The sequence below is a fragment of the Armigeres subalbatus genome, chromosome 2, assembly GCF_024139115.2.
Source record: "Armigeres subalbatus isolate Guangzhou_Male chromosome 2, GZ_Asu_2, whole genome shotgun sequence".
NCBI classification, from domain to species: Eukaryota; Metazoa; Arthropoda; class Insecta; order Diptera; family Culicidae; genus Armigeres; species Armigeres subalbatus.
Window position 1 is genome coordinate 145,035,761 of NC_085140.1, and position 22,440 is coordinate 145,058,200.

Below are 22,440 nucleotides of genomic sequence, written 5' to 3' on the forward strand. Positions count from 1 at the left end.
TATCGAAGTTCATAATGGAGAAGTTTCATCCGAATGCAAATATTTCTTTTCAATACTTGAAGCTCCCCAAAGCTCAGATTCATATTTTCTACGCCCACATGGATTCCAGATGTGCACTGATAGTAGCTAGAAGCAAAACTTTGTTGCTCAATTGTGCACTACGAGCAACCATTTTTTACTCCCCCTGATGCAGATTGATACTGCTTGCACCCACATGGGTCTCAGTTGTGCGCTGACAGTTGCAACAAGCAAAATTTGTTTGCTCCCTTAGATGCAGATTGACACTGCCTACGCCAACATGGAGTATCTATCTAAAATTCAATTTCAACATGACTCGGAAACAACTTGGGTCATTTTACCGGCCAACTATGCAACACAACTTCTTCCACTAGTACTAAAAAGTTTTCTGCGTTGCCACCATTCCGTGATAACAATCGCTGTTAATAATTTATCTAATAGGGTATATGGCTCAAACATTAGCCTATTATGCTGCGGTTGAACATATTTATTGTTGTACATCGGCATATATTGGAGCTCTAATCAATATTATGCCATCGGGCGACTTTCCTACTTTTTGTTATTGCACCAAGTAGTTAAAAACAACGATAATTGCTCAGAATTTCTTATTTAAGCCATCAAAAGTGTCGAGCGAAATGGATAAAATTTTGGCCAATTTTCCCAATATGAGCTCTATAGGTGGATGCTATTTTCAGCCCACTTGGGACAAGCGGCTGTTGATTTCGAACATACGAAAGATAAAGATGGGTTGCTGTTTGGTTGGTTGCAATTTTACTTACGTTGTGGCAGTATGCAAACGAAAGCAGAAAATCAAAACATCTGCTCTCATGGAGCGATGCACCCGAGATTTGTTTTTGCAATGAACCAAAATCGCATGTCAAAGTGCTTTTTCACGCAAGTTTATTGCTTTTACCAGTTGAAAACGTAATGCCAAAAGTTCCTGCGAGCCGGTTCAATTCAAATTTCCGCCCTACCTCACTCAAGACAGGGCAAACGAATTGTGGTGACAAATAGGTCCTCTGCTGAAGGTTAATGTGACAATAAAACGTAACATAGTTACTACTTGAAGAAGGCACAATAAATGTGTCCGAAACGTCGGATGAAAACACCGTTTTTGATCCCAAAAGACTTAAAGCCAAAACCTCAAACGTAATGGGATCGTGGGGGGATCAGTCAAACGTAATATTGTAAGGTAGACCAGTGGGGGGATCAGGGCAGGGCAGAGAGGGTAACTCAAGTAACCTTCCGTTTCACATACACACTTGGGTTCCCGGTTGATGGATCACAAGTTCGATTCTGGAGTGAACTCTTCACGAACGGAAAAGGCAAAAAAAATTATTTCTGTCAATATTCTGTATTATTACTAGTTCTTCCATGGTAATTTTCTTTTATATTTCTTCTTCTTAATGGCATTACATCCCCACACTGGGACAGAGCCGCCTCGCAGCTTAGTGTTCATTGAGCACTTCCACAGTTATTATTTTACCATTTTTGCATTCGTATATCATGAGGCTAGCACGATGATACTTTTATGCCCAGGGAAGTCGAGACAATTTTCAATCCGAAAATTGCCTAGACCGGCACCGGGAATCGAACCCAGCCACCCTATTACTTGCTTACAATTATTTCATATTTCTGGAAATAATTCATGTACCTCGAACGAAAGCTAACCGAAAGAGCATTTAAAACAGACTATATGAATACATTCATACATATAGGTATCTGGCGCCAACGGGTAGCTCGTTTTGTTTGTACCTTCTCTCATATCAAAGCATTTCATTTCTGCTAGGCAACAATGTCAGTCCAGATTGAGATATACGTGTGGCAAGTATGTGCTTAATCAATTCAGTCAGTATCCACAAACAGATCTGCGGTGCAAACCACCAGGCATATTAATTAGTATCATCATCCTACGGTGGGATGTAATCAGTAACAATGAATACCCAGTTAATTAATACACGATGTCCATCATCTGCCAAAACATAAAACGTTAATTTATCCTACCGAACACCTATATTCGTTTACCTTGGCTTGTTGATTTACTGATGCCGCACAAAACTTTTTTCATGAAGGGGCACGGCGTTATTCTTCACGATTCTTGGAAGTTCCGGCTGGATGCTAAATTTAATTTGAATGCATTTAAATGCTTCCGTGGTTTGACGGTAAAATGCTTGATCATGCTAATGGTGGCTTGTTAACAGTTTCAATTCAGTCTAGGAAGTTCGAAGCTTCACGTAACTAACGAAGTTCAAATAACCAATCACTAATCTTCTTGTACATTAAAAACCTAGATTAATCCACCTAGCAGTGACGATGCCTTTCTTGTTGGACGACGGTTCAACACACGCCGACTGGTAGATGCCATGGTGAAACGGTCCTTCGTTAAAGAACTTAAGACTCGTGCTGCAGATATTTCAGAAGCGTGGAAGACCAATGGACCGCCATCAAGAACGCTTCCATCACCACCAGCGAGAATAATCTCACGCTTAAAAAGATTTCCACAATTTTGTGTTCCATTCACACATATTAAGCTTCTTTAAGGTGATTATAGAATAAAGCCAGAAATCGGACATTTTGTATACCACGTACTTTTCCAATATTTTTTTCAAGAGCACGAGATGAAAGAATCATAACGCGTATGGGGCTGAAATAATGGAAGATCGTTTGCTTAGTTATGCTAAACAATCTTAATTTTATTTTCGGCACTGTACGAAAACTATCAGGCCAGATTTGGGCTTTTGGAAATTAATGTAGATAAACGTGTGATGAATTTGAAATTCACCACGGGCTTCATTCTATAATCACCTTAAGAACAACACTTAGATAAGCGAAAGTTGTACAGTCACAAAAATGGTTCTTGTGATGTTATTGAAGCTCGAATTTCAATATTTTTCACACGAAAAACAAATACGTTTACATGTTAAAAGGGAGCCAGGGTCTTAGCCTGACAACATTACTCGACTCTGAAGAAGAAAGTAAAACGTCTAAGTCGACAAAACACGCGAGCGTGGGCGGACCCTCTTACCGACGAAGAAGAGAGAGCCTACGGACATTCGCCTCCTCTGCGGTATCTCGCGACGCATAAGCATCTAATGCAACGATGCCCGTGAAAGACGCGACTGGTTAGCTACTGACCGACCACAACTTTTTCACCACCTCGGCATGATCTGCCTAGGATTCGACGTATAACACGCGTCAATACCGAATCTCCGTCATTGTCGATCACATATCAGCCGAGATGCTCAAAGTTTACCCTATGACATTCGCTCAACTATTGCAGCGTTTTTTTTTTGTAATATCTAGGACAACGTCAATTTCCAGGTACATCTCAAAAAGTGTCCAAAAATAGTGACCTGATTGTATGCGAAAACAGTCGCGGTTATTATGTTGCTGTGTTCCGTTCTCAAAGTCCTATGCAAAGTTATCCTAGCCCGGATTCAGGAGAAGATCGATATGACCCTCCGACAGCAACAGATCAGATTCCGTGCCGGAAGATCATGTGTGGACACTATTGTCATACTCCGCATCATTCTGGAGCAAGTCTTTAAATTCCAACAGTCCCTTTATTTAATTTTCGTTGACTACGATTAAGTTTTCGACCGTCTCAATCACAAGAATAAGTGGGGCGCCCGGAGACGCAAGGGGGATCGTGAGTAAATCGAAAACCTCATCGACGCACAGTACGAGGCCTTCTCGTATAGAGTGTTGCAAAACGGAATCTTGTCCGACCACATTTGGGTCGTAGCTGGTGTGATGCAAGGACGTATTCTATTACAGCTTCTAATTGGCAGATGACGATGAACCCCTTAGCTCAACGGTGTTCTAATATGCCGAGTAAGCTTAACACTACGAATACCGAGATCAGATTTGTAGGAAACCTAAAATTTATATCGCTATATATCAGCAGCCCGTTAACCGATTTTGAAATTTCATTTATTGATCTTTTAGTTTCAAAATACTAGGGGTTTCTAGGGGTGCTCAGTTTTCTCCTAGAATGTCATGAGTCAAGACACTGCCAATCGAAAAATTGTAAAATTCGGTTTACTCGATTTAATTTAGTATAGTTCATCACCATTCCATAAGGAAATGGCACATACACTTTTTGAACATCTCTAGATGCCTTTGGCAGGGTCTAGTATGTTGGAAAACAAAACAAAACTGCGTTAAAATGACTATAATTTAGCTTGAACAAGATTTTTTCATAAATGTGTTCAAAAATTATTCCTCAGTACATAGATAACGTAATATAAACAATTTTCCTACAGAAATTACAGGTTCTCCAAATCGTCCTGAAGTTCTCAACCTTTTCATGAGTGGTACCCTTTCAGACCTTTGCATGGCTTGAGGCTCATATTTAAAAAAAATTCATCGGATTACTGACGAAACACTTAAAATTGTTGGAATATCAGGTAGTGTGCGACGCTTCGCTGTTCATCGTTGATGGTTAGGAAGCAGGCGCCAGTTGGTTGTAGTTGCTCTTGGGTAGATTAAGAAATATTGTTATGGTTGTGATGTATATACCTATTATTGAATAAAGAGAACTGCAACTACTGGCAGAAGTGTCAGTCTGTAGCCTGCCGTGGTTTAGAGAGGGAACTCTAACACAAACACAAAATAGTTCACACAGTTCAGGCGGAACTTTTTTGAGACGTGGAACGATATAAATAATTACCCACTGAGAAACGAATAAACCCGTTTATATCAATACAGTTGATCTTTTTGAAATTAAGTTACTTGGGAATCTAAGATTAAAATACTGCATCGTGCATCTTGAAACATCCATAACTTTCCGAACAGTAGGTAGTAACAAATTTATATCAGAACATGTTATTCTGTTACAGCAGTTTTTTATAGCAGCGGTTGTTATATAACATGTACAATTAGTAGTTAAAATAACAAAAATTGTAACAAAATCTCTTCTTCATATCAAACATATTACTAAATATGTTATTGATTGAACAAAAAAAAATAACTCGATGTGTAATCGAGTAAATAAATCGATGTGTACATAAAACGTGGTTAAAATAGCTTATACTATAACAAATTATGTTATTGAAAAGATTATGATTATGATAAAGATATGACGAAGTTAATTGCCTACATTACGGATTGTAGGCAATTAACTTTGTCCAGCTGGTTCAACTTTGAATGTAAGTTCAAGTTATACTGAAGCTGGTACCGTCGTTTTTTTTCAATTGCTATCTACCAAAAACGTAGGCAATTTTTTGGTAAAAATAAATCATGTTATGACGATCATGAAATTTTCTTTCCTCCATCTTTGACAGAGAATTTATAACAAAATTTTTGCAAGTTTTGTTATTTGTAACACATAAATATTTATATAATTGTGATGAAATTTTGTTATGACTAACATTGACTGTGCACACGTCATTCAAAGTTTGTATGGAAATTACACTGAAAACTGACCGTTATGTGAAAGACCGTTCTGTGAGGTGGCCCATGAACTATTTTAATATAATGAACTCATTGACCACATAGAATACTTCTCAAGCTGCAAGGCAGTTGTTATTGCGAAGTGATTTGTCGTTTGAAAACAAAGTTATGAAGAAAACCAAAATGCTCATTATTGATATTGATGTTATTCTTTTACGTGTTAAATAGAATTTGGTACGATTCAGTATTTATTCACTTTTCTTACTAGCATCAAATCGTTTCCCAACAAAGAGTGCCTGTTCCCTTGTAAAATTTCCTATGTTGCTCACGTATTTTTAAAGCCTAATGGGAAGCGTTGAGGGATGGTTTTCCATAAAAGTTACTATTTTCATAGTAATTTTTATACAAACTTCAAACTGCGCGTGCTCACTCAAATTAGCTAAAAATGTAGGAGGATTATTAAAATGGCAAATGTAATCGTTCAGCATCGGGAAGCAAAAAAAACGAAATTTGAATCACTCGTCCATTAGAGAATCCCACTTCGTTTATGAAAAGAAGGGTACTTAATATATTGATGCCTAACGTCGCGCACCCATAAATATGCTCAACCGAAAGTATTGATGCTGTTATATTTGGTAACTAAACGCCAAGTTAACGGAAAAGGCTGGAAAATAATACAGTCGTTAAGCGTATTCGAAAAAAGTTCCTTACATTAGTATTCTTTGCAATTTTAATACAACGTCCGCCATTAAGCATTTTTGTCTCAGGTACCACCAGAGGCCAGCAAAGGTACCCCCAGGGGTACATGTATCCCAGGTTGAGAGCCGCTGCTGTAGAAGGTTCCTGAAATCAGCTTTTTTGGCAAATGTTTCAGGCCTTTTTACCACTTTCTACAAAGTTGTATTGTTAACAAAAATACACGGTTTTTGTTGAACATTGCGGAGCTCTTTCTCTTCAAATTGAAAAGCTATTTGGAAAAATGTGTTTTTTTCTAGGGGTGTTTTGAAATCGTGTAACTTGTTTTGGCGCAAAATGGATGTTTACTCTTATCTCGCGGTTGAAGCTTGTATTTGCACGAAATTATACGTTAGTTATATAGATTTCAAATGTCCCACTTTTTGCCTTACTTGTACACTAATTTTATGTAAATGCTATAGGATCACAATAAAAATTAACCTGTGGTAGGTGGCCTATAGATCATGCTGAGGGTGGCTGGGTTCGATTCCCGGTGTCGGTCTAGGCAATTTTCGGATTGGAAATTGTCTCGACTTCCCTGGGCATAAAAGTATCATCGTGTTAGCCTCATGATATACAAATGCAAAAATGGTAACCTGGTCTAGAAACCTCGCAGTTAATAACTGTGGAAGATGATCACTAAGCTGCGAGGCGGTTCTTTCCCAGTGTGGGGATGTAATGCCAATAAAGAAGAAAGAAGAAGAAGGTGGCCAATAGGCCAATAGTATATTGCAATACGATGAACAGAGCTGATGTCTGTATGTGAGTATGTATAGACATTTTATAAACCCTTTTATTGGAATCTAGAAATTAACAATTTTTCACAGAGAACTGCATGGGGAGTTTGATTCCATTATTTATTATAGAAAAAAGGTTGGGTGCGTTCTAGAAGAAAACATTGTTTTTCAGATTAGCTCGAATGCCGAACCTTTTGATCATTTTTTTTTTTTCAGGAACACTATTTCAAGTTCAAACCGCATTTTATTTCAAATATCCATCACCACGCTATTTTATTTAAACATTTATGCCTAAAAGCTGTCCCCTTACTGAAGTAAAATAAAAACGCTAACATTTTGACAAACAATACCATGTTCGTCATTTTTTGCATTTGTACATGTAAGGTAACGTGAATATTTTTTATGTGGAAGAAGCCGAAACAGATGACATTCTGATTCAATTTATGCTTAATACTACTTGGTAAAATGCATTTTTTCATAGGTGGGTCGCGAGACATATAGAATTTTGTTAGGTGGGCCGCATACTCAAAGGTTTGGGAAGCTCTGCCCTAAGGAATTGTTCTGGATATTTTTAGGAACATTAATTTGAAGGTTCCTTCGGAAATTCTTTTACGATTTAAGAAATTTAAATAAATTCCTTCAGGAATTTCTTTGGAAATTATTTCTAGAATTCCTAGAGTAGATTATTTTCGGTATTTGTTTTAAGGAATTCCTCGAGTATCTTCTCCGGAAATTTTTTCGATCATTTCTAGAGAGTTTCTCTTCTACAAATTCCTTTGAACATTCGGAAATTCTTTTAAAATTTCCATAGAAATTGATTTCGAAATTCCTTCGGGAATCTATTCATAAATTCATTTTGGAATCCTGTGGAATTCTTTGATTTTTTTGAGAATTGGTTCGAGAATACATTTAGAAATTCTTTTGAAAATTCTTCTGGGAATTTCTTGGAAAATCCATTCGATATTCCATAGAAAATTTCTTTAGCAGAAATCCTTCACAATTTCCTTTAGATTTTTTTTTTCTTGAAAATCTCTTCATGTTCTACCGCGGAAATTCTTTAAAGAATCCTTTCGGAAATTCCTCCTGAATTACCTTTAGAAATTCCTCCAGGAATTCATTCGGGGACTCATCTTGGAAATTCCCCCAGGAATAATTTAGAAAATTACGCTTATAATTCCTAGGGCACGTGATTCCTTTGTAAAACCGAAAATTCTTTTAAAAATTGATCCAGAAATTCCAGGAACTGCCTTGAAAGCCTTAATTATTATCAGGGTTCGTAATGCTCACTCAATCTCAGGAGCACAGGATGCTCCCTCATCAAAATTTTCAGGGAGAAATCGCTTTTCGGGAAAGAAAAACAGCCTGGAGAGTGACAACCATTTTTAGCTCACTTCGATTGCCGCCAAACGTTGGTTTGCTCCTATATGCTAAAAGAAAGGTGTGGAGGAATTCGATGTTCAATAGTATTAGTAAGTTGTAAACATAAACACATTTTGAGGGGAATGTCTGTTACGTCACACGGTCTCATTTCATTCTTCGACCATGGTCGGAATAACTTGGCATTAAAGTTTTTTTTTTCAGCCAACGAAATACGACTATCATTTACAATAGTTAAATTAAAGAAGCATCTACAAGACCAATGTAAGCACTTCAAATTATCGCAATTCCATTTTAATAAAAGCTTTCCACATTAATTGAGCACTTCTGCCATCTTCCGCGAAGCATACATTTTTCAGAATTCACTGAAACTTTTATATTATGTTATTGCATTATTATGCAATATTCATATGAATATTATGCCTCCTATTTTGAAGCATATAAATCAAAGTGCTGAATACTCTTGGCATGCTGAAATGTCTGAATATCCTGAAAAAAAAAGATCAAATGTCATTAGAAACAAAATTAATTATCCTTACCGCGGAATATTTTTTCGTGTTATTGATATGATAACAAATTGTTGGTTACCCATAGACACGGTGCACAGTGTTGCTTTTTGCCGATTTCGTGCGCTTTTTAATAACATCATTTCTGTGGATTTTTTCGCTGTAGTTTGTTTGGAGAAGACGTTAGATATAAAACGGGCCTTTTTTTGAGAAAATCTGTAAAATGATTAATCCACCTAAAAGTGAGATAAAAATTTTGCTTAACCATCGAAACCAGATATGAGCCTAGTGTCTTTAGGAAAGTTGCAGCGAATGTTATTTCAAGCCACTGTGCCAAAGAGACCCCTACATATGACTTATATAGTACGAGTTATGTGACATTTTCTGTGGAAGGTCCCTGAAATCAGTTTTTTGAGCATAACTTTTTCTCTATGTTTCAGGCATTTTACCACTTTCTACAAAGTTGTTTGGCTAACAAAAATACACGTTTTTGTAGAACATTGCGAAGCTCTATCTCTTGAAATTGAAAAGTTATTTGAGAAAATGTGTTTTTCTAGGGGTGTTTTAGAATCGTGTAACTTGTTCCGGCGCAAAATGGCGCACACAACTGATTAGTACACTGAAAGTGCTGTATGTCTACTCTTTTTTCGCGGTTGAAGCTTGGGTTTACACGAAATTACACATGAGTTATATAAATTTCAAATGTCCCACTTTTTGCTCTACTTGTACACTAATTTTATGTAAATGCTATAGGATCACAATAAAAATTAACCTTTGATAGGTGACCAATAGGCCCATAGTATATTGCAACACTACACTGAGGAAAATGGACGTATGATTTTCAATCAAACGTCTTATGAAAATTTGCCTCAAGGAATCGGTATGAATTCCAATATGTTACCTTATGAATCTGCTGTGTAATACACAAAGTGATCACCACACCTTTCTTTTAGCATATTGGGTTTGCTCCTTTTCTTTCATATTCGAAACTTTTCGTGGCATCATCAATTCAAATGGTAGTAGCTTATGTAGAACAAATAACTTAATGCTTTCATACAGATAGCGTGGTGATGTGGCTAGAGTAAGCGCATCCCTACGGCTTTTATTGTTACTATTCTGGGTTCGAATCCCGGCGCGGCCATACAATTTTGTAATTGTTCTGCGATAATTTTCGCGAGAAGTGAGTGAGAGGTAAAACTGATGAAAAGAAAAAGGATTTTCATCTAATAGGCAATATTTTCGTTTATCTTCCAAGGCAAATTTTAGAGAAAAGATTGATGGGTGAAAAATGATCTTCAACATAAACAACGAAAAAAGATTCTCCCTTGGCCTGAAAAACGCTTGCTTTGGTCTCAATGAAACGAAAAGTCGAAACCCTGATCATTATATATATTTTTTTAACACATTCATGAAGAATTTCCGAGCGTTCATTCTCAGAAGATTTTACAAGCAAAACCTAATTGTTTTCCCGAATAAATGCTTAGCTCTCTTTAGGTATTGCTTCGGGAATTATTCAGAAATTCCTTTGAAGCGTTAAACGTTTTTTTGTCCATAGATCGGAACAACGATCCATACGTGTTCAATTCTTAAATTGTTTAATTTTTTTCGTGTTTGAAAGTTATGTGATTGTGTCAGAAATTCTCTGATAATTCCAGCAGCTAATTGCGTAACTCCTGAACAGGCAACATTGCTGCTCGTGGCGCGAAAGATAGCACACACAAATTCAGGCTACTATGTTGCACTGCACGTTTCAGTGATGCCCTCAAAGAAGTTTAACGATCATGACTAAAGATTCGCAACCTGTATTAAAATCAATTACTAATTATTGGAACGATTAATTAAGATGCGGTTTTCACTGAGTGAAAGCTCTTGAGTATTCCTTTTAGCTATGTAGGTTTTCTTTTAACCTGCACATACTAATTTTCATGCAAACTTGAAACGGCTTGTGCTAAATCAGTTTTAATCCAAACGAGCTCAAATTTTTGGAGAACACTCAGAAAATGATACAGAATCAGATGAGCGGTGTGGGCAAAATCGATTTTTCGAATCACCCTGTCGAAATTCTGAAAATTCCGAAGAACTTTCCATGGCTATTTAAAAAAAAATCTCATGCTAATTAGAATAAACTTCCTATGAAAACTCTTAACAATTTCCATTGATATCGAAATTTTTGTCTCATTTTGGTGAAAACTCCAGCGAGTTTCTCGTAAAAACTAAGAGTCTCGCGCAGATATTCCAAAAAATGTTCAGTGTAAATTTGACAAAATATTTTGTTGAGTATTCTGGAGTACAAAATGTAGAACAATTTATCATGAAAATTCTGAAAAGTTTCTCATTCAAATTTTGAATTATTTTCCCCTGTAATTTCAGACAATTTTCCTTGGGAATTACAAATAGCTGCAAAGTAGTTCCAGTGGAAAATTTTAAAATAATTTCCAATAATGAACATTTTGAAAAAAAAAAATCTGGAAAAGATGCTCCCGTTGATGTTTTGAAAATATCCCGAAAAAATGAACAAAAAACTTCTAGAACGTTATAAAAAAAATCACCACACCGATTCACGCCGCCGCTGCCGCCGGTAAAAATGGCTTTCGGCGTGACGCCGAAAACGCCACCGCCGCCAACCAAAATTCTGACAAACGCCGCCGCCGTCGATTTTCGGACCGGCGCACACCTCTATATCCAATGTGCTTGCTACACAAGATAGGGGAGACTGGGTAGACTTGATCCCCTTTTCTGATTTCCGATGTATCCCAACCAAAAATAATTAAACTTACGCGATTTCCACACAAACTCTCTTAGAAATATAGTATTTAATTTTACTGATGTATGACAGTCCTTAAACTATTGTTGTTATTGATACACAATCGATTTTTTGGAGTGCTGTCAAAAATCGGCTTTTTAAATTTTCGGGGGAAATTGATCCCTCTCCAAGAACTTGCTTTGATAAAATTAGAAAGGTGCCCTCAGATGCCCTTTTGTTATTGAATTCGACAGCACATACAATTTTAAAATTTGGGGAGACTTGATCCCCTTTTTATGATATCTACACAACACATATTTTTTTCCTGCCAAAACTTCATCAAATCTGTCAAATATACAAAAAATTAGAAGCCTGAATACAGATTTATATTTTTTAGAATTTTTTTCGCCAAATTTTTGTATGGGTGACTAATGGGGGATCAAATGTCCCCATATTGAGGCAATAACTTCAAATCCAAATATCCTAAAACTTTGATGCAATGTTAACATTTTCATCAGTAGAGATCAATAAGCATATTTGTGGCTTTGTGCTGTAAAAAAACGAAAGCATTTGGTCATTGTTATGAAAAGTTGTTCAAATTGTGCGTGGCCAATAAAAAAATCTTTGGGAAGGTCAAAACATACAAACCGCCCTGCAGAATAAATAAGGTTGTCAATCCAAAAAAATAACTCACCACATAAAGGTCATTTGTCTAGAGGATCTATACTAAAAAATACCAGGGGTCTGATGTTTTGGTTATGTTTTCGTAGTATAGATGCAGTCTCTTTTCTTCTGCTTCTCGTTTATGGAACTGTCAATGTGGATCGCACCTATCTCTTTTCTTCCAGTGTTTATCCTTATGGCTGTCAGTGCGGAATTTTCTATGTTGACTACGAAACAAACTGTGGTGGAGGTATACAAGTGTCAGACCCGTGAAAAATACGCTAGAACAAAACTACTTTAGTTCTCGATAAAACAGGGGGTGATCAAGTCTCCCCGGGGATCAAGTCTCCCCACCTTCCCCTACATATTCATGCAAATGGCGGGTAGAAGAAAAATAGAAAAGCTTCCAATTTATATCAACGCAAAAGCGAATAGAACACTAAGTTGAAAAGCAGACCATGTTTCTAGTTGAAATGTGTAGAGCCATTGAAGAAGTACCGTCGTTCGGGGTGACATTGGGCCTAGGGGGTAAGATTGGGTCAAAAACGAAAAATGTTTCAACTCCTAATATCTCAGAAACTGTTACGAATTTTGATCAAAACTTCAAACGGTTCGAAATTATAGTAAAATTCACGTCTAGAAAATCACAAAACAAATTCCAAGAACTAATTGTTCTCGTACCATAATGCTTGAAATTTGAATGTAAAACTATTGATAGAATGAACCCATATTAAAATAGTGTCAGTAATGCCCCACACATCTATTACATAACTAGTTTTTAGATCGATGGATACCTGGTTATCATGTTACGATAATCTGTTGTTTTTAAATTTGCTGTCACGTTTTTGTTCGTTTCCGCAAGAAATAGATTCGGCTGATGTATATATTTTGCATACGTACTAGAAGAAAAAAGTTTAAGTTATCTGAAGTTTGAGATTTACGAGTTTGGTGACATTTACTCAAGTGTATTCTTATTAGAGCGCGCGAAATCGTTTGTGTATTTTGTATACGCGGATGTGTTTGGTGAAAATATGTTTGAATGTGTAATAATACCAGGAAAATATGGATCATTAACGAATTGCTCGGATTAGCGCTGGAAGAGTAGTGATTTTTTCGTGGACACTAGTTGTGGTCTTTTCTTCCTCAGTTCATTTATACGGAATTTGATCAATTTGGTGAGATTGTTTCAATTTGTTTTTATATGATTCCAAAACTAAATACGCGCTGGATTTAAAAATCCGGAAGTTTGTTTATGGATCCATTATCCAATTGATAATGGTAGCATAAACAGGCGGGGCTTATTGCAAGTGAAAGTGACCTCGGACTGGACGTGAGTTGCCAGGCAGTCTGAAATGGGTTACTGGAGCTGCAGTAGAGCTAACACCTTCTAACTCCCGGGCTAAAGCTGACTTTATTAAAGACAGCTTTCTTCCATAATACCACTGCCGGACAGTGGGAGTTAGATTGAAGATACACACAGATACACACAACGAGCAATGCACGCTGAAAAGGGGTGAGATTGGGCCAAGCCTTTGGTTGATTTGCCATACATAGTTGATAAGAGCCGTAATGTAGGCAATTGTTTTTAATGAACGATTGAATCGTTACATCGTCACCGTTGAACTTTATTGTACTTGTCACCTCCTGCGAGGGGTGAGAATGGGCCAATTTTAAACAACATATAACTCTGAGGAATTTCCCTCATTTATTATTTCTCTCCACACAGTGATAAATTCATTGTTCAAGTTTGTACCAAACTTATTAAAACTTGATTACAATGTTAACTACTAGAGCTTTGTAACATTTATTTGGAGCATACCACATTTTGGCCCAATGACACCCCCGTTGGCGGTAGCTCAAAAATTGGGAGGGCCCCTAAAATGAAAAAAATGTGATCGTTTAAGCACAAGGGGGCGAAAAAGTCAAAATTTTAATCATTCAAGTGTACTATTTTAGTGCTTCTGATGCATGTTAGTTCTATAGATTAGCGGTTCTCAAGCTGGGGTAAACTTCGCTGTTGTTCTCTCCCTTGGACGTTCATTTGCGCCAGTAACGATTGTTTCAATTAATCCATTTATGTCGTTATTTTTATTCAATACTAGCAGACCCGACAAATTTCGTTTCGTCTATAATAGAAGTTGTTTTGTCTTATGAAGAAATTAGTGTTGCATTTGTATGGGAGCCCCCTTTCCAAATGTGGGAGGGGTCTGGAATCATCTTAAGAACCTTCCCCGGCCCTAAATACCTCTGCATACAAATTTTCTCGCCGAATGGTTCAGTAGTTTCCGAGTCCATAAGGGTCAGACAGACAGAAATTCATGTTTATGTATATAAAAATAAGAAGATTGACCAATCATTACAATACTTACTAAGTATTCAAATAGTACGTCAACCGCTTGTTTTATTGTCGGGTCACGCTTGTAATATTTAATGTTCTCGTGCATCCTTTCTGTTATTTCCATACGCAGAAACATTTTGAATAACGACCGTGAAGTACCGGAAAATGAAACATTTATAGCCTCGTCCGTCATGCCCATTTTAATATCCTTTTTCCATACCTTATATTCTTCTCGTACATCACAGATGGTACCGTTGGACCGGTCGGAGTACTGCGGCCCCGCAAAGAAGACGTAGGGGGCACTATGCAATCCTCCAAGCAACGTTAGGCTGACTATGACCAGCTTTGCTCGCCGTACCGTGCACCAGCTCTGGCGCTTCAGGGGGTATAAGACGACGATAAATCGCTCGAATGTGAACGCCACCACATACCACACTGATAGGAAGCTGCTCAAACCACTGGAGAAGGTAAACAACTGGCAGTAAACTTCTCGCGTGTAGATGTGAATCTGGAAAAAGCTCAACCACGTCACGAACAATCCCAACAGGAAGCACGTATCACTGATTCCGAGTGCGGCCAGGTAATAAGATGAGGATAATTTCTTCAACTTGGTGTTGAAAAACACCAGCACTGAAAGGATGTTCCCCACAGTCCCAATGATGACCAGTGCTGGAGTATAGTAGAATGTGAGAAAATTTCCAATCATGTACCCCCACTCCATGGCAGTTGATGAATCCATTGGATAATCCAATGTGGCGAAACTTCTGTTCCCGTTGAACGATCGAAACCCTTGCCGATGCACATCTTCATGCCTATCCAAGCACAACTTCAACTCAAACTCATTCAAATTCTCCACGTTTTCTTCGCAGAACTCGAAACTTGCGTTGTACTTTAGCTTCTCATAAATCAACGTGGAAGCATTTCGATTTGTCATTGAGCCATTCATATTTAATTAACTTTTGCACTTTCAGCACTTGTGAAACTTTTCTTGCCGCTGCACACGGGAACCACTCACATTCCATTTGCGTGTTGCAAACTCGGACCTAATCCTGCCGACTACTGAAGCATCAACTCCAACCGTGCCACAAAGACCCCGTTTCCGCTGGGAAAAGTTTCACAACGACCGGCTTATCAGCGACTGAAGACTTTTTCGCCAAAACAGCATGATAAATAACCGTTTGCACCTACGAATTTCCGCTCGCGAAGCGAATGAATCTCGGATGAGTTCCGGTGAATCAGATCCGATGCGCGCAGAATCGAACTTCCCCTGGATCCGATCCGTTTGTGTCCATGTTCATGCGATTCATTCAACTTGGACCTCTTCAAGTTCAAGTGTACTGTAGACACCAGTTGCCTCTGATGTTTGGCCACGAACGGAGGGCAACTGGTGTTTGGTGTCTGGGTTATTTTTGAGTTTGGTCTTAAGCGACAGTATAGTATACGCATCTGAATCGTTTCTGAAGTGGTTTCAAATGGGCAGGAACGATCCAGACAAATGTGGGTAGAGCGGCAAGCAAGCCTAAAAGTTCGTTATCGTCAATTGTTCACATTGATGTTTGGAATTTAAAGTGATTTGTCCTATATTCCGCTAAGTGGTATGGATAGTATTGGATTTGGAAAATTTATGTGGCTCCATTTGTGGAAAATGCCGACGTATTTTTTCAAGACTCCAATAAATGGCAAAGCAATATAAACCATTGATGATGAGTAGGGAAAGGTCTTTTGGTAGCACCACCTTTTTTCTTCTGGCTTTTCAACTAGATGAGGTTTTGTACATCTTCAGAAACCTGACAGATGCTAACCATATTCTATAGAGTCAATAATTCGGATGGTATGCGGCCAAATAATAACCGTTGGGGACGGAAATAGGAATGCTACCCAAATACATATTTTTGCTATGTAATCGAGTGATATGCGGCAGGTATATCAAAATGTGTTGTTGATATATTTATCCGTACACGGAAGAAATAAACCACCCAATAGTGAGTTTAATTCACCCAACGTCGAACATCCGTACGGGAAGCCAAAATTGAGTAAGCAGGGTCGAAGTAGTTTGCCTTTACTCCCATGTTAAAAAATTACCCAATGGAAAATTTATTTACCCAAATGTAAGTTTAATTCATTCAATTTCGACCTCAGGTAATAAAACTCAAAATTGGCTTCCAGTATTGAACTGGCGTCGATGGATTGTTTGGCTCTTTTGTTTTTGACAACAGAAGAAAGAGTGGATGATAGAGAAGAGAAAAAATAACTAAAAATCAGAAGGGTTATATACAAGATACGACCGCTCGACGTAAACTACGTAAAACAGATCATAAGATAACTATTTTGGTTAGAGCCTAGAGGGATTGAAAATTTGACTTTTGCGCTCAACGATAACATTTGCTGTTTTGATGAACCTCCTAAATTTTCAACTGAATTGGTTATAATTTAACTGAGTACGAGCAGTTTGAAGTTTGTATGGAAATTACTATAGAAATCGCCCCGTTTGTGAAAGATCGTTTCGTGAGGCGGATCATTAACTATTTAGGGGGAGATCCCCCAGCGTTAAAACGATACTACTTGCAGAGGTCCCTCCTTCATCTTATTAAGTACAAAAGGAAGCTATTGAAAAGGCTTCTTACGGCAAGGAATATCTGATCTTCATGTGATAAACTTTGTACAACATTTGAATTTGAATAAAAATTCTTCACACCTGTTTTGTTACACTTACTTCAATTCAATTGTTTCTTCTTGCAGAGAAAGCCACAGAAATTAGCAGAAACAAAAAATAAAAAGGACATTGAAGAAGGTGGGAATTTGGATTAGGATGTAAAAAATTTAGCTGAAGGGTCAAATAAGCTCCACTAACAATTTTTAGTATTTACAACTTAAAGCACGTGAAAAATATTACTATTCTGAATGATGTCTTTACTCATGTAACAGGAACTTAGTCACAATGGAACATGATGCAATAGTGTCCAGTACTAGGAGACATTTTTCTGATCCGTGAAATTTTTCACCAAAACTCATCGTCGCAAAACGTGTTCAAATGACCAAATATAGTTTGTATGAATCATCAATGGTCAATGGTCATATTTTGTGTATCTTTCTTCTATCTATTTTTCCTTTGAGACAATATAACTAACGAATAGGATGACCGATTTGCGAGATTTCATCACTAATCGATTCGTATTGGGATCAGCTGTGTTTCTATATGTAAAAGGTTAGTAAATTTTAAAAGAAAAGTTGGGAAAACTGTCATAATACAATATTAGGGCGAGTTTGGATAAAACCTTATGCGATCGCTCGAAAAATTATCTAGAGTACGGCGTCGCAATCAACGCAGAAAATGACATTAAACGTAAAAACCCGAGCAACGCAGAGAACGTTCTGCTGGTAAGGTATAAAAAGAAACATAATCCGGATAGTTAGAGTTTTTTGTTGTTAAATGGCTCATGTGTCCGGAACTTGAGGATCTCCCCCTAAATATAATCAACCCGAAGACTTCGTAGAATATTTCTAAATCTGTAAGACGGTTGTTGTTGCGAACCGATCGGATTTTCGTAAGCAAAGTTATAAAGAAAATAAAAATGCTCATACTGAAGGGCCCTCCTTAGCCGTGCTGTAAGACGCGCAGCTACAAAGCAAGGCCATGCTGAGGGTAGCTGGGTTCGATTCCCGGTGCCGGTCTAGGCAATTTTCGGATTGGAAATTGTCTCGACTTCCCTGGGCATAAAAGTATCATCGTTCCAGGCTCATGATATACGAATGCAAAAATGGTAACCTGGCTTAGAAACCTCGCAGTTAATAACTGAGGAAGTGCTTAATGAACACTAAACTGCGAGGCGGCCCTGTCCCAGTGTGGGGATGTAATGCCAATAAGAAGAAGAAAAAGAAGAAAAATGCCCATTATTGATATGGTATTCTTTTGCGTGCTCAATTAAATTTTCCACGATTTAGTATTTCCATAATATTTTTTCTTGCAAGCAGCAAATTGTTTCGCAAAGACGATTCATTCACTTGCTAAATTTTCCATGTTGTCAACGTTCTCATATATTTTTAGATATTAATGAGCAACGTTGCAAAACGGTGTTCCAAAAAAATTACTGTTTGCATAGTAATTCTCATACAAATTTAAACCGCGCGTGCGTGCTTAGTCAAATTACAGCCAATGGGATGTTGGATATATGGGGTCGGAAGGTAGCGAGGTTCGTTTTGGTAAACGTTTTGCCGCGTGTAATGTGTAGTTTTTCCGTAAATCATGTTCGATCGCACACCAATCCATTTATGTTTCGATCAAAATTGACGTAACTCACTATATGAAAATGGTTGGATATGACAATTTAAAATTTTCATTTAAAAATCCCAAATTTATTATTCCGCATTGGTGATGATGCCTTTCTTCGACTGTTATTCGACTTAGAGTGATTAATACATCTCATAGTTAATTGCCTATGAAATGGCGATCAAATGCTTTTGAAGTGTTATTTTAAGGGGTGCTGCCTAAATAGTAAGATAACCTTGTATAAAATTGATAATCAATTTTAATAATCACCTCTTGCTCACATGAACATCCCAAGTAACAATTTCAAGGCTGCATGGATTTATTAAAGTTTTTTAACGGTTTTATCGCTGCTTTGTTCAATGCTGCGAGATCAGCTTCATTCGAAGACTTATAGCTATCTTCAAAACCGTAATAAAACGCTCAATAAATCCATAAACGTCAAATATCTCATGAGCTTATTAGTGGTCTAATGATTATCCTGAGGACTTCAATAAAACCAATTTTAAAAACACTCATAAAGACGGATATATTGGTCATGGACTTGTCTTACCCATAACCTAAATAAAACTTAGTAGTTTTCAAAAGGTTTATAATGGCATTGTTCAAGAGCATAATGTTAATGTCAAATTTCATGAACTATGGTCATTCGAATGGCTAAAAACAAATGTTTTTGGTACATGTTCCTCAAATATCTTAAACAAATAAAATATTAAACACAATATTCCCCACTGATCGTATTGTTGTTATCAAAATATTGTTGTTTATTAACAATAAAATCCATTGGTCAAATTCCACTCCTTTTGATGGAACAGAAAATAATAATAAAATAAACTAAAGGAGCGTGTTATCTTACTACCGGTAAATGAAAATGGTATAAATACGAATACGCAACATATGGTGAGATTAACACGATTTGAGATGTTCTTCTGCTGCTGCTGATGGAAGCATAAGTTCTATTCAATTTATCATGGACCGGGTAGCTTTCAATGCAAACACTTTTAAATTTGAACCTCGTTGGCTCGAATCGAACATCGTTCAAATTAAAAATGGTTCAAACGTCATTCAGCAAGTGGGATAGCGAAAATAAAAATTAAACATCGATAAACGAAACGCATAATCAAAACAAAATAGCAGAGAGTAAATTAACCTTGTTAATTTGAATGAAGTACCGTTTAAATTAACGGGGGTTCACAGTTCGGATTTGGTTCTATTCCCTATCTTCTCACGGCACGGTAAATGTTAAATTTGACAGGCCTTTGTATTTTACTGGAATTAGGAAAACTTTTCAATAATATTAGGTATCCATAGTTGTGGAAATACTAACTGAACATTTGGTTGATAAACTGGCCAAGCTTCCGTGGAATGTAGAACCATCGCACGAAGAAGAACTAATCGTAAGGAAACGAGTGCCGCGACTTTCAGCAAAAACATTTTATTTTTGAAAGTTATGCAAATTTTATTTTGACCGTTAAACTGCCCACAGTGTAGTAGCCATGCTGTTAGCATAGAATTGATTTTATATTGGCGAAAATATTTTTTTCGAAATCCATTGCCATTATTAATAACGGCTGTCTTTCTCGATGATTTTCAAATATTAAAGCATAAGAAATGTTTTGTTGCCAATCGGAATGCCACTAGGAAAAAAAGACATCATATCGATTTAATATTTACACTAATTAATAAGCCGTAAGCTACAATATTACGACGGCGCGCTTCATTAAACTGATTTTCTTACCTGGTTTCACCAGAAATTCGAACGCGCATAAAAATTGTAAGCACGCGAACGAATTCTGGGGCATCAAATTTTCGATAATTGAATAATATTTTTCATCCATGATCAATGTCCATGAATGTTGTTTTTTTATTTATCCATTTCTACTGTTTTCCTTTTTCTCCAAAACAATAACAAAAAGTTCCACGGAAAAGAAATTCCCTTTTTTGACAGCGGTTTTATGGAAGTTTTATGAACATTCTTGAACTTGATGTGAAGACGTTCTCAAGAGTGGTCCACTTGGTCATAACATAATCTTATAGCGGTCATCAAGAGGTTGATATGTAGATATTAGTTTTATTGCTAGTCTTGAAAATTTGTTCTTCAAATCCGCTAATAGACTATGATAAAACTCAAAATGTTACTTGGGTATAAAACTCAAAATGTTACTTGGGATGTCCAGCATCTGTAGCACTTTTTCATAAACACTACTTTTTTGCTCCGACCGTGGTCATTGCTCTGGTTCTATTGTAGCCTACTTTTTGTGCGAATCACCGCACAAAAGTAGAGCGCAAGAACCAACCGCAGCCGGCGGTCGTAACGAAACTCTGAAATTTTACTGGGTTGGTAAAGAATTAGAATTTTCAATGTTTTTACGTTGATAATCAATAGATCCAATGGGCTTAAAAAATTGCTGGAGAGTTTCCAATTCGATTGATAATAAAATCTCAAAAATCCATCGAAAGATAAAGGAGCTATTAACGTTTGAAATCTTACATGATTTCGTGAATTTGAAAATTTTCATTTGTCACCCTGTATCCGAGTCTTCCCCTTAGACGTAGTTTACGTCAAAAATAAGTTTAAAAAAAACTCAACGCTGGGTACTTTTTCTTCCGTGATAGCGTATCAATAGACCATATTGATAGCGTATCACGTTAAGACGAATAGAGGTAAAAGATTGTCGCTGTGGCGAAACATCTTTTGCTGGCAAGGATAGGGCGCTAAATGTTAACGAAGGAAAAATCAGTACGTTTTGACAGTTGTGTACCCAACATGTTTGGAGAACAAAGAGAACAAAGGGAACCGCAGCGACAGTCGTCTTCTATATAGTTTATAACCTCTATTTAAAGACGTGATGATTTTCGCACGGAAAATTCTGAAAAAAAAGAAAGATTGTCGCTAAGGTTCCCATTGTTCTGCTGTCCGAAACATGTGGGGTGTAAAACTTACAAATCATATGGATTTTTGCATCCTCCCCATCCCAGCCAGCAAAAAATGTTCTGGACAACGATGACAGAGACAATCTTTCTTTTTAGTTTATAACCTCTTTTCCTAACACCGACATTAACGTGAACGATTGCTGGTTATATCTTCATAACGCCAGTAGGCCATAAGGCCAGTCAACATTCGTCATACCACTGAACGCCTATCGAAAGAGTACAAAAATGATAGCAATCTACCGTTTGGCTCAAATGAAGACATTTGCGTAAGTAAGGTAAGTAGATTACACAACATTAACATTGAGCAATTCGCATAAATTCGTTGTGGTGCAGGCCAGAACCATTGTATGAGGGTTCTATTATTCATGATGTCTTGGGACTAACCATTATCGCTTAGATCAAAGGAAGAAGAAAATCTGGATCTGTTTTAATCCCGTTATTAGGATTGCTGGACTACCGCCATCGGGGGTGACAATGGGTCTGGGGGGTGAGAATGGGACATAGCTTTCACCGGCAGTCTGGAAGTCGTAGAGCAAAATCGTTCAAAAAGGTCTCTTATATTGTAGGGTGCTGTAAATACGATACACCGCGCGGCTGTTGAATTGTTTCCAACAGCGCATTTGCACAAGATTCCACGCGAAGTTTCCCATTCGAAAGGAACAACCGCACCCTATGAAACGCCACAGTGTTATCTCTCCATAAGAATGGAGTATACGGGCAGCAAAAAGCGC

General features: G+C 37.3%; 1 protein-coding gene across 1 annotated transcript in view; it reads right to left on the bottom strand.

Annotated features, from left to right (window-relative positions):
• Positions 1 to 15,631, bottom strand: part of LOC134215237 (growth hormone secretagogue receptor type 1) — a 58,199-nt gene extending 42,568 nt beyond the window's left edge. The window contains exon 1 of the mRNA XM_062694459.1: positions 14,732 to 15,631. Coding sequence (XP_062550443.1) covers positions 14,732 to 15,457 — 726 coding nt within the window. The 5' untranslated portion in view covers positions 15,458 to 15,631. The remainder of the gene's footprint in view (positions 1 to 14,731) is intronic.
• Between the last annotated feature and the right edge of the window lie 6,809 nt (positions 15,632 to 22,440).